This window comes from Theropithecus gelada, chromosome 12, assembly GCF_003255815.1.
Source record: "Theropithecus gelada isolate Dixy chromosome 12, Tgel_1.0, whole genome shotgun sequence".
Lineage (NCBI taxonomy): Eukaryota > Metazoa > Chordata > Mammalia > Primates > Cercopithecidae > Theropithecus > Theropithecus gelada.
Genome location: NC_037680.1, coordinates 45,379,351 through 45,393,376, shown reverse-complemented (window position 1 = coordinate 45,393,376; position 14,026 = coordinate 45,379,351). Strand labels below are relative to the sequence as shown.

The following is a 14,026-nucleotide window of genomic DNA, read 5'->3' as shown; positions in this document are numbered from 1 at the left end:
ATTTTATATTGTTTTCTTTTGTTCCTCTCCTGTTCTTTTAGTAGAGATAGCAAACAAAATGCAATCAAAAGTCCAATATTTAGGGACAGATTTTCTAGTTTTTGCAGCATTCAAGCTGGACAGCTGCATTTTTTCAGCGGGGTGGGGGGTCAAACTTTAAGGTCAAACTTTTAGTATAGAGGAACCAAAGAAAAGTATTCAAATTAATTAATTTGTGTTTCTTGTTAGTGTCTCTTGGAATGAAAACAACTAGACAGGAATTACTTTATATTGCTTTGACATGTCCTGAGTGGTGTTGTTTAGGGATAATGATACCTTCAGGTATCAAAAAGTTGGGAAAATTTCTATCATGTCCAACTGTGGGTGGACCATCCTGTGGGGCAGTGGTTCCAGGAAATGCTGGTATTTAATGTCACAAGGAAGCTGGCAGAATTTAATGAGTGCTAGCAGTCTTCACAAGTTCCAAAGCGTACCCTTTGATGGTACATACAGCACAGCTGACACATCTCAAACATACATTATTGAATCCTTGCCATTTAGTGGTAAGAGGAGCCTTGGAGTTCTCACAAACTGAACTTTGGTTACCAGAATTACCCGATGAGTATTTTTTAAGACGGAGATTCACAGTTAGGCCTACTAAATTGGAATTCTGGTGACAGGATACAGGAATCTGGTTTTTTAATCACCAGACCACATGAATCTGAGAGTATCCAGATCTGGATACCAACCACTGTCTAAAACAGTGAAGGGTTGAAATATTTTGCTCAATTGCAAGCTATTCAGTTAGTCTCACACAGTTTCATGATGCTGGCAGTATACACGAGCATCCTGAATCACAGTGTTCATATTCTTTTTTTTGGAGATGCAGTCTTGCTCTGTCACACAAGCAGCCTGAACCAGAGACAAAGGACTTTATTACTCATAGCAATAGCAGTAGCCAGTGTTCAGCATTTGCACTGGCTCCCCAACCCAACCCCTAGTTCCCATAAGGCAATGCAAAGAGGGCCAGATAATACCAACAAATGAAGTGAGTGTTTTAAACGAGAGGAATCCCGGGCTTGAGGAGCTTGACTCTTTCATAATGGGCAGATGGGGACAGTAAGGTTTGCACTGCACTTAGGATGAAGACACCTTCTTTGTCCTCCAAAACTGTTTGCTATACAAATACCCTTGAAAAAATAATCTGAATGAAGGCAATCAATGCCTCTGTTCACAAGATGTGCAAAAACATGGGAGACTCAGAGAGATTGTTTCCCCAGAATAACTTAGTCCAGGTCTCTCGTTTTAAGGATGAAATAACTGAGGTCCAGAGAGCTAGAGCACTGGTGATATACTTTACTGGTGGCCACGTGGGGCTTGTCCAAGAGCTCCATTTTTTCTATGCCTATTACATTCACACTTTCCCAGGTACCCTTCTTCCTTTCTGGCATAGGTTGCCTAGAGCTAGTAAGCTGTCACAGGTGAAATAATTGAACAGAAGGACCTGTTGCATGAGTGAGCAGTAATGACAAAGTACAAATGGTGAGAGCAGGCCAAGAGAGAACTTGAAGTGGAGGCAGTACCAAATTCATCAACAGCCCAAGTTGCCTCCCCTCATTTTATTTGACTTGCAACTGTAATGAAATGGACATGACACCAGACTTTCATTTAAATTGAATGTGGTCTTTGACTTTGTAAGCAAAGGGAAAATTTTTGAGGATCCTTGCTGTTGTCTATCCCTGCCATTCAGCTCCCTAAAATATAAATTACTGTGTTAATGAAAGAGAGCACTAATTAAGCTTTATAGTCAATTTGCTATAGATATTTTTAGTAAATGTTAATAGAAAAGCTTTTAAAAATCAATGCAAATCTATATAAGCTACCTAAAATCCTTTTCCAAAGTGGGTAATAAATTTATCAAATTAATGAATTAATTACCCTTAAGACAAAACATGAGTAGTATCCATAGTAAGGAAAAATTATGGCCAAAAAAGACAACGGAGGTCCATGTATAATATTTGCCTTCGAGAAGATAAAAATTTGCTAGCTCTGACTTTAATGGTAACTAAAGAGAAATGCTGATTAATGTTCACTCTGTGTGAAGAAATGTGCAATTTAGAAATCCAAATGGAGTACTACTTACCTCTGGGTACTAATTAAGGAAAACCTTACTGAAAACATCTCAATGATAACTGTTGACACCACTTAATATATTTTTAAAATTATTTTGTCTTTCTTGCTTCAGATATACTGACCTGCCTTAGAGCTTTAACCAGTTACTGCATTATAGAACCTTGACATTTATTTTAAAAAATTGAAAATTTCACAAGTCCTCACAGGTATAAATATAACTATAGCAAAGGTTTTCTTTTTTTAATGGCAGTTATTTTTCTCCAAGATCCAACATATTTATTACTCTCTGAGAGTTAATACACATGTAATAATGAAATGAGAACTATAAACTCACCTTCAAATGAGTATTCGCTCAATTCAGTTTTTATTCAGCCACAGCAATAGTTTTGTTCAAAACTATTCCTCAAAAAATAACAAACCGCCACATCTCATAGACATTTGAGGTCACTCATAGCTAATCGAACTATGACCCTTAAATCTGTGAATGCCAAAGGATCTGCTGCAAAATGTCTTGAGCACATGCAAAATGTCGTGAGTACATTTAGATGATTAATATAACCCTCTCTCTGCTCAAGGACAAGGACATTCCTGTGCGGGAAGAAGTTGAACCCGCCCCAGTTAGGAGGATTCTGAAATTCAATGCTCCAGAATGGCCCTACATGCTGGCAGGGTCTGTGGGTGCAGCTGTGAACGGGACAGTCACACCCTTGTATGCCTTTTTATTCAGCCAGATTCTTGGGGTAAGTATACAGCTGGACTAGCTTTCTTCTCATACCTTTTATTTTATTATTTTGATAAGTCCGCTCTTTGTTTTCATGTATTTAGCTCTTTTCTGTTAGTTCATTTTTCTCATGTCTAAAGAATGAAAAATTTCCTGAGCCTCCATCACACAGAAGCTAAGAAGGCAAAGCTGAGAACTCTCATTTGGGCTGGCAGGGCACTCACAGAGACATTGTGCCTATATATATATATATATATATATATATGATACTGCCACTGAAAATTTTGTGTTAGAAGAGGGCAATTTTTCTAGTAATATATATCAAGCCTAATCAAAATGCAAAGTGGATTCACTGAATAATACAAAAGGATTTTAGGGAAATTTTGATCTTGCTGAACAGAAGAGGTACAAAGTTTGACTTATATAGCAGGTGTTAGTGTTTGATGTATAATTCTCCATTGATTGCACTATTGAAATAGGAATGTGGATAGGAAGCAGAAAAAGAAAGAAGTAAAATAAGGCATGGTTGAAAACTAAGTTTATTCCAATTTTTCACTTCCTAGAATTTCTTATATTCTCTATCTGACTTTATTGCTATAATCATTATAATAATAACTATGAACATGTATTAGGCAATATATAAGCACTTTATGTACAATAGCTCATTTAAGTTTACTAACAACCATCTGGCTGGGCGCGGTGGCTCAAGCCTGTAATCCCAGCACTTTGGGAGGCCGAGACAGGTGGATCAGGAGGTCAGGAGATCGAGACCATCCTGGCTAACACGGTGAAACCCTGTCTCTACTAAAAAATACAAAAAAAAAAAAAAAACCAGCCAGGCGAGGTGGCGGGCGCCTGTAGTCCCAGCTACTCGGGAGGCTGAGGCAGGAGAATGGCATAAACCCGGGAGGCGGAGCTTGCAGTGAACTGAGATTGGGCCACTGCACTCCAGCCTGGGCGACAGAGCAAGACTCCATCTCCAAAAAATAAATAAATAAATAAATAAATAAATAAATAAATAAATAACAACCATCTAAGGTAGGTATTCTTATTATTTCTGTTTTACAAAGGAGCAAACCAAGGCACAGAGAGCTTAGGCTAGCAAGTGGAGTTGGGATTCAAATCCAGCCAGTGTAACTGTAGAGCCAGGTTCTAGTAAAATCTTGATCATGGAAACAGTACTGAAAGATGGCTGACTAGATGCAGGTAGTATGTGCCTTCACCATGAAGAGGAATCAGAATAGTAAGTAGATACTTACATTTAGAACAGATTACCTGGGCTAGAACATTAGGATTCACCAAACAAGGGATGGGGAAGCACCAGGAATAAGAAAGGAGAGGATCTGAGGCAGCTTACCCAGTTAGGGACTGCCTGAGAGCCACAAGAGGCTTTTGGATATGGGCAAACAGTAAGAGACAAACCCCCCAGGGTTCCAAAATGGGCTTTTACAATCTTGGCTACGGGATAAATTCTTGACTCACTAGGGCCTTTTCCCTGACATGAAGAACTGCCTAAATATTCCACAGACATGTTGCTCCAAAAGGGAAACCCACACGGAATCACACAGGCATCCAATCCTGGAGCAGCCTCAGTCAGGCATCATTTTGAGGGCCTAGATACCAGGAATATACAAACACGCACTGCCTCTGCACTGCTCCAAGGAGAGAGAGAGGAGACTAGATACTCCCATCACCTCTGGGAGGATTCCTGCCAGCCTGCTGTGGTCTACTGTTGAGACTGAGTACAGATTCAGAGTAGTATCATACAAAGATCACACTACGGCATGAACCCAAAATCAAAGCCAAAGTATTTTTTTAAAATCTCCCCTACAAAAGCAAATTCAAAAATTGGAACAAGCAACTGATACATCAGATACACAGATATCAATGGAAGGACATAGGAAACATGAAAAAGCCTGGAAATATGACACCACCAAAGGACCACAACAAGTGTCCAGCAACCGATAATGGTTTGGCTTTATGTCCCCACCCAAATCTCATGCCAAATTGTAATCCCCACATGTTGAAGGAGGAACCTGGTGGGAGGTAATTGGATCATGGGTGGGTGCATTTCCCCCTTGATGTTCTTGTGATAGTGAGTGAGTTCTCATGAGATCTGGTGTTTAAAACTTTGTAGTCTTCCCCCTTCGCTCTCTCTTCCTCCTGATTTGGCCATGTGAAAACATGCCTTGCTTCCCCTTCACCTTCTGCCCTGATTGTAAGTTTCCTGAGACCTCCTCAGCCATGTGGAACTGTGAACCGATTAAACCTCTTTTCTTCATAAATTACTCAATCTCAGCATCAGTGTGGCCTGGATGTGAGATATGGAATCAAAAAATATTATTTTGGAGCTTTAAGATTTGATGACTGCCATGCTGGGTTTTGGACCTGCGTGAGGCCTGGAATACCTTTGTTTTGGCCAATTTCTCCCTTTTGGAACAGAAACATTTACCCAATGCTTGTACTCCCATAGTATCTTGGAAGTAACAAACTTATTTTTGATTTTACAGGCTCATAGGTGTAAGGGACTTGCCTTGTCTCATACGAGACTTTGACTTAGACTTTTGAGTTAATGCTTAAATGAGTTAAAACTTGGGGGACTATTGAGAAGGCATGATTGTGTTTTGAAATGTAAGAAGGACATGAGCTATTGGAGGGGTCGGGGCAGAATGATATAGTTTGGCTCTGTGTCCCCACCCAAATCTCATGTCAAATTGTAATCCCCACATGTTGAAGAAGGGAACTGGTGGAAGGTGACTAGATCATGGAGGAGACTTCCCCCTTGCTGTTCTCATCATAGTGAGTAAGTTCTCACAAATTTTGATAAAAGTGTGTAGCACTTACCCCTTCACTCTTTCTTCCTCCTGCTTTGGCCATATGAGGATGTGCTTGCTTCCTCTTTTCTTTCCACCATGATTGTAAGTTTTTCGAGATCTCCCCAGGCATGTGGAACTGTGAGTCAATTAAACCTCTTTTCTTCATAAATTACCCAGTCTCAGGAATAACAGTGTGAGAACAGTTTAATACAGAACCAATCAAAAAAATTTCTTGAAATGCCTGGTAAATAATTTAAAATCTTGATTTTTAAAGATAATAAAATGCAAGAAAATCTGAAAACCAATACAAAGAAATCAGAAAATCAATTCAGGATATGAATGAAAAATTTACCAGGGAGATAAATATCATTTTTAAAAAATAAGCAGAAATTCTGGAACTAAAAATTTCATTGAAGGAAATACAAAATACACTTTAAAGCTTAAATCATATACTAGACCAAGCAGAGATAAGAATTTCAGAACTTGAACACATGTCTTTTGAAATAATCCAGTCAGACAAAAATAAGGAAAAAAGAATAAAAAGATCGAACAAAGCCTTTGAGATGTCTTGGACTAAGTAAAGTGACTGAACTTGGACTAAATAAAGCAACTGAACTTATGAATTATCAGTATTTCTGAAAGAGAAGAGAGATCAAAAAGTTTAGAAAACATATTTAAAGAAATTATCAGTAACAACCTCCCATGTCTGTCAAGACTGTTAGACACCCAGTTCAGGAAGTCCATTGATTCCCCAGGCAAACACATTATAAAAAGGAATTCACCATTATATATTATGTTCAGAATGTCTAAAGTCAAAGTAAAAGAAAGAATTTTTAAATTAGCAAGAGTAAAGCATCTACTCATCTATAAAGGAAACCCCATCAGACTAATAGCAGACTTTTTGGCAGAAACCTCAAAAGCCAGAAGAGAATGAGATGGCATTTTCAAAGTGCTGAAAAGAAAAAAAAAAAAAAAACTGTCAGCCAAGAATTTTGTATCCTGCCAGAATAGGCTTCATAAGTGAAAGAGAGATAAAGCTCTTTCCAGATAAGCAAACACTTAGAAAAATTATCACCACTAGATTGGACCTACTGGAAATGCTCAAAGGGGTCTTAAACATGGAAACAAAAGGTCGTTATTCACCATCACAACAACACATTGAAATATAAAACTCACAGTTCATATAAAATAATCACACAAGGAAAAAGAGAAAAAAATAAAATGGCATAACAGAATTTCATCAAACCACAAAGACAAAAAAAAAAAAAAGCAGAAAAAGAGGGAAACAAATAATTTATAAAACAACTTAAAAACAATCAGCAATATGACAGGAACAAAGCCTCATATATCAATATTAACCTTGAATGTGTGACTCCCGAAAATCTGAGACAGGTCCCAGTTAATTTAGAAAGTTTATTTTGCCAAGGTTGAAGATGTGCACCCATGACACAGTCTCTGAAGGTCCCGACGACATGTGCCCACAGCAATCAGAGCACAATTTGGTTGTATATATTTTAGGGAGACATGAGACATCAATCAACATATGTAAGGTGAACATTGGTTTGTTCTGGAAAGGCAGGACAAGCCAAAGCAGGGAGGGGTCTTCCAGGTCATAGGTAGATAAGAGGCAAATGGTTGCATTCTTTTGAGCTTCTGATTAGCCTCTCCAAAGGAGGCAATCAGGTATCCATTTATCTCAGTGAGCAGAGGGGTGACTTTGAATAGAATGTGGGAGGCAGGTTTACCCTAAGCAGTTCCCGGCTTGACTTTTCTCTTTAGCTTAGTGATTTTGGGGGCCCATATTTGCCTTCTACAAATGTAAATGGATTAAATGTCCACTTTTAAATACATGTTGGAAGAATGGATAAAAAAATATAACCCAACTAAATGCTGACTATAAGAAACTCACCTTACCCATAAAGACACATATAGACTGAGAATAATGGAACATAAAAAGGCACATGCAAATGGAAACCAAAGTTGAGCAAAAGTAACCATACTTATCTCAGATAAAACAGACTTTAAATCAAAAATAGTAAAAAAGAAAAAAAAAAAGACAAGGTAATTATATAATGAAAATTCAACAAAACATTGTAACAATTCTGAATATATATGAACCCAACATCAGAGCACCCAAATTCACAAAACAAATATAAGCAAAACTAAAGAAAGATAGGGCAATACAATAATACTGGGGGAATTGAACACCCCACTCACACACTAGACAGATCATCATGTTAGAAAATACACACTAGACAGATCATCATGTCAGAAAATTAGCAAACATTGGACATAAACTGGACTTTATACCAAACTTAACAGACATTTACAGAACATTCTACCCAACAACTACAGAATGTACATTCTTTTCATCAGCATATGGAACATTTTGCAAGATAGATCAGATATTAGGCCACAAAACAAGTCTTAATGAATTTTTTAAAAACTGAAGCCATATCAAGTATCTTCTCAGGCCACAGTGAAATAAAACTAGAAATCAATACCAAGAAGAACTTTGGAAACTATGCAAATACATGCATGCTCTTGAACAATCACTGGGTCAATGAAGAAATTAAGATGGAAATTAGAAAATTTTTTTGAAATGAATGAAAATGAAAACAAAACATACCAAAACCTGTGGGATACAGCAAAAACAGTGCTAAGAGGGAACTTGATAGCATTAAATGCCTACATAAAAAAGTAGAAAGGTCACAAATTAACAATCTAGCACTGCACTTCAAGAAACTAGAAAAAGAACAAATCAAACCCAAAGTTAATAAAAGAAAAGAAATAACAAAGACCAAAGCAGAAGTAATCAAAATAGAAACAAAAAAATACAAAGGACCAATGAAACAAAAAATTGTTTCTTTGAAAAGATAAAACTGATAAACTGCTAGCTAGACTAATCAAGAACAGAGAAAATCCAAATAAACACAATCAAAAATGAAAAAGAAGACGTTATAACAGATACCACAGAAATACAAAAGATTATCACAGACTATTATGAACACTATGCTGGTAAACTTAGAGGAAATAGATAAATTCCTGGAAACATGCAACCTACCAAGATTAAATCAGGAAGAAATAGAAAACCTGAACAGACTAATAATGAACAGCAAGACTGAGTCAGTAATAAAAAATTCCCTAACAAAAAATAAAAGCTCAGGACCAGAAGGATTCACAGCTGAATTCTACCAAACATGCAGAGAGCTAATACCAATCCTCCTGAAACTATTTTAGAAATCAAAGAGGAGGGAATTCTCCCTAACTCATTCTACAAGGCCAGTATCACCTGATACCAAAACCAGACTAGGACATCACAAAAACAGAAAACTACAGACCAGTATCTATGATGAACATAGATGTAAAAATCCTTAACAAAATAACTGAATCCAAGAGCACATCAAAAAGATAACACACCATGGTCAGGTGGGATTTATACCATGCCTGCAAGGATGGTTCAACATATGCAAAGCAATAAACATGATATATCACATAAACAATATTAAGGGAAAAAAACGATCATTTTGATAGATGTAGAAAAAACATTCAACAAAATTCATCATCCCATCTTTATAAATATTCTCAATAAACTAGGCATAGAAGGAACATACTTTGACATAATAAAAGCCATAAAAACCAACAGCAAGCATCATACTTAATGGGGAAAAGTTGAAAGAATTCCAAGAAATGGGACAAGACAAGGATGCCAATTTTCACCGCTCTTATTTAACATAGTACTGGAAGTCCTTGACAGAGCAATCAGGCAAGAGAAAAAAAAAAAAAGGCATGCAAATTAGAAAAGAGGAAGCCAAATTATCCCTGTTTACTGATGATATGATATTACTTCTAGAATACCCTAAAGACTTCACCAAAAACTCTTAAATTTAGTAAGTGAATTCAGTAAACTTTCAGGATACAAAATTAATTTACAGAAATCAGTAGTGTTTCTATACACCAATATTGATGTAGTTGAGGACCAAATCATGAAGGTAATCCCATTTACAATAGCTACAAAAAAATACTCAGGAATATATTTAATCAAGGAGGTGAAAGATCTCTCTAAGGAGAACCACAAAACACCGATAAAAGAAATCATAGATGCCACAAACAAATGGAAAAATATCCCATGCTCATGGATTGGAAGAATTAATAATATTAAAATGGCCGTACTTCCCAAAGCAATGGCTGATTCAATGCAATCCCTATCGAATTACTAATGTCATTTTTCACAGAATTAGAAAAAAACAATTTTAAAATTCACATGGAACAAAAAAAAAAGAGCCCTAATAGCCAAAGCAATCCTAAGCAAAAAGAACAAAGCTAAAGGTATCATATTATTTGGCTGACTAAATTATACTACCAAGCTTTGCAAATAGACACATAGATCAATGGAACAGAATAGAGAACCCAGAAACAAAGCCACATACCTAAAACCAAGTTATCTTTGAAAAAGTCAACAAAAATATTCTTTGGAGAAGTGACACCCTACTCAATAAAAGGTGCTGGAAAAATTGGACAGCAGTATGCAGAAGAAAGAAACTAGACCCATACCTCTCACCATTTACAAATTTAACACAAGATAGATAGAACACCTAAACATAGACCTGAAACTATAAAAATACTAGAAGAAAACCTAGGAAAAACTCTTCTGGACATTTGCAAAGAATTTATGACAAAGTCCTCAAAAGCAAACACAACTAAAACAAAAACAGACAAATGGGACTAAATTAAACCAAAAAGCTTTTGCACAGCAAAAGAAGCAGTCAACAGAATAAACAACTTATACAATTGGAGAAAATATTTACAAACATTATATCCAGCACACAGCTAATATTCAGAATCTATAAGGAACTCAACTCAAGCAACAACCAAATAATTTCATTAAAAGGTGGGTGAAGGATATGAGCAGATACTTTTCAAAAGAAGACATACAAGCAGCCAACAAACATGAAAAAAATGCTCTACGTCACTAATCATCATAGACATGTAAATTAAAACCACAAAGAGATACCATTTTACACCAGTCGGAACAGCTATCATTAAAAAGTATAAAAACAACAGATGTTAGCAAAGATGTGGAGAAAAAAGAATGCTTATACACTGCTGGTGAGAATGTAAATTAGTACAACCTTTGTGGAAAACAGAATGGAGATTTCTCAAAGAACTAAAAATAGAACTACCATTGTATCCAATAATCCCACTACTGGGCTGTATTAGGGACAGCGTTCTCTAGAGGGACAGATCTAATAGTATATATATCCTATTTTATATATATATGTGTGTACACACATACATACATATATACATATATAGGAGTTTAGCTATATAGGCGTTTATAGGATATATATCCTATTTTTTATATATATAGGAGTAATAGGATATATATCTTTTTATATATGTATATATAGGAGTTTATTAAGTATTAACTTATGTCATCACAAGGTCCCATAATAGGCTGTCTGCAAGCTTGAGGAGCAAGGAGAGCCAGTCTGAGTCTCAAAACTGAAGAACTTGGGAGTTCGATGTTTGAGAGCAGGAAGAATCCAGCAGGAGAGAAAGATGTAGGCTGGGACCCTAGGCCAGTCTCCTCCTTTACATTTTTTTTTTCTGCTTGCTTTATATTCGCTGAGAGCTGATTAAATTGTGCCCACCAGATTAAGGGTAGGTCTGCCTTCTCCAGTCTGCTGATTCAAATGTTAATCTCCTTTGCCAACACCCTCGCAGACACACCCAGGGGATCAATACTTCGTATTCTTCAATCAAGTTGTCACTCAGTATTAACCATCACATAGGCATATACAAAGGAAAAGAATTCATTATTTCAAAAATATACCTGCACTCATATATTTATTGTCACACTATTCACAATAGCAAAGACACAGAATCAATCTAAATTTTTATCAAAAGAGGATTGGATAAAGAAAATATGGTATACCATGGAATACTAGTCAGCCATAAAAAGGATAAAATCATGTCTTTTGCAGCAACACGGACAGAACTGGAGGACATTACCCTAAGTGAAATAATTCAGAAACAGAAAATGAAATGCCACATGTTCTCACTTGTAAGTGAGAGCTAAACAATGGGTAAACATGGACATACAGGGTGGAATAATAGACACTAAAGACTCCAAAAGGTGGGAGGATGAGAAGGAGATGAAGGTTGAAAAATTACCTATTGGATACAATGTTCACTATTCAGGTGATGGGTGTACTAAAAACCCAGACTTCAATACGCATGTAAGAAATCTGTGCTTGTACCCCCTAAATATACAAAAATGTTTAAAAGTTAAAAGAAGCAGTTTAAAAAAATGTGATCACGTTTTCTTAGCTGAAATTCACACACACATACACACATAAATCCTTTGAGGTCCACAAGGAAGGAAACCTAGAACTGTTAACTTGTTCAAGATGACACTGCCATTAGGTGATGGGGCCAGGACTAGAGTCCAGGTTTACCGAATCCTAGTCTACAGAATTTGCCAACATATCACATTGTCAGAGCTTAGTACATGATAAAAGCTTACATTTTAGTTCCCTCCTCCATTTCTTTCTCTCACGTCACCTCTCCTGACCATAAAAATGACCCACCCCCCCACCCCCAAGCATGAGCTGTACAGAAAATCCTGGATAAATCCACAAACAAAATCACGTCCATTGGGTAAAGAGGGCCCCTGCCACCACTGTGGTTTTCACATTGCCCCCTTGTGGTAAGAGAAGACATCACATTAATTTCAGAAAGGTAGAGAATCGGAAACACCCAACTGTGGTTAACTGAATTTCTAGTTATATGGTGCCATAACCTTTTATGTTGAAAATCTTTGAAATAATTTATATTTCTTGATTTCCTAGTAGGTGCAATATCCAAATATAAAATGAATCATCTTTTATTCCCTCAACAGATCTGTATTGATTGTCTTCCCCAGACACGGTGCTGGGGACTGGGGAATGCATATCAGTTATGATGCTTTCCCTAGTGGAGTTTTCAGTCTGTGAGGAAGACAATATTCAACAAAAAAAAAAACCCCACCAATCATTCAGCAAATGTTTACCACCTACAGTTTTCCAGGCATTGTATCTAATGTTGGGCATAGAGTGGAGGACAAGAAAATCATTGTGTGTTTGTGTGTTGCTTGCACAAAGCTGGCATTCTAGTAGGGAGAGGCTGGGGAAATGCATTTCACTGGGCAATAATGTTAGTGTAGAAGGTGTAGGGAATGGGGTTGGATCAGAAAGGTGTAGGGATTGAGCAATGATGTTAGTGTAGAAGGTGTAGGGAATAGGATTGGATTGGAAAGAATCCAAGCCTATGTCCTGGATGTCTGTTTTTTAAAAGAAATCCAAAATGTCAGCTTCTTTGCTGATTATTTCTTTCTCTCTTATAAAAGCAGAGTAGAGAATATACTCACCCAACTCCACCCAAACTGTGCATATGAGCTGCTGTGGAGAGTTCTGACTGTCCTGTCAGCAGATGTTTCTTCTGAAACTGGCTCTTCTAGTTACTTACCACATCCTGTGTGCCCTGGGATCATGTCATACCTCTTCTCCCGGTCTCCATTTCCTGTAAAATGAAGGATTTACAAAGGTGATATCTAAGATATCTTCCAGCTCCAGTGGTCCATGAAATGGCTAAGTTAAAAAAAAGAAGATTCAACTATAATTGCTGTCCTTCTTGAGCACCTGCTTGGTCATTGGTGGTGACAATGTTCTCTGTGTTTCTTCTGGTGACAACCAGAAACCTTAAGATGGACTTAGAGACTTAAGGGCTGTAGGACCAGAGTAGGCAACATCTAGCTGATGAAATCCAAAGTCTGCTCGTCGTTCTTGTTCTCACAGGGTTATATTTGCTAAGAGAACGATGCTGAACAAACCACTATTTTTCCTCCCTGGTAAAGTAGGTTGTCTCTTTGCATAATTATCATGTGTTCATTAGTAAACTCATGATGCTTTCTTCTCACAGCGTATAATTGTGAGTCTGTTTATAATTGCTCTATTTTCCTTCTGACATACCTGAAGGGTACAATATGCACATTTGGTGTATTGAGACCACACTGTGGGAATGATTGGGCCTTATTAGGAGCCCAGTTGCCAATCTAGCTAAGCCTCAATATGTATGTAAGGCATAATTTATCTGCTTCACTTTCCCTGTGTCTATTTGACTTTGAAAATGTACCAATGTTCCAAGCACAGCAATTGGGATGTAGCATGCTAGGGAAAAAAAGAATGGACGTGAGAGTCAGCCAGCTCTGGATTTGTAGCAGGTCTCTGCTCTGTACTATCTGCATATATTTGGGTGAGTGATTTATCCTTGATTAATTTCCTCGTCTGTATAAGGAGCAAGAAAATCTACCTCACGGGGTTGTTTTGAGAATCAT

The 14,026-nt window shown here is 37.1% G+C and overlaps 1 protein-coding gene across 1 annotated transcript in view; it reads left to right on the top strand.

The window, feature by feature from the left end:
• ABCB11 (ATP binding cassette subfamily B member 11) overlaps window positions 1-14,026 on the top strand; it is a 111,417-nt gene that overhangs the window by 72,818 nt on the left and 24,573 nt on the right. Inside the window, exon 19 of the mRNA XM_025404926.1 lies at window positions 2,688-2,852. Within this exon, the coding sequence (XP_025260711.1) occupies window positions 2,688-2,852 (165 nt within the window). The remainder of the gene's footprint in view (window positions 1-2,687; window positions 2,853-14,026) is intronic.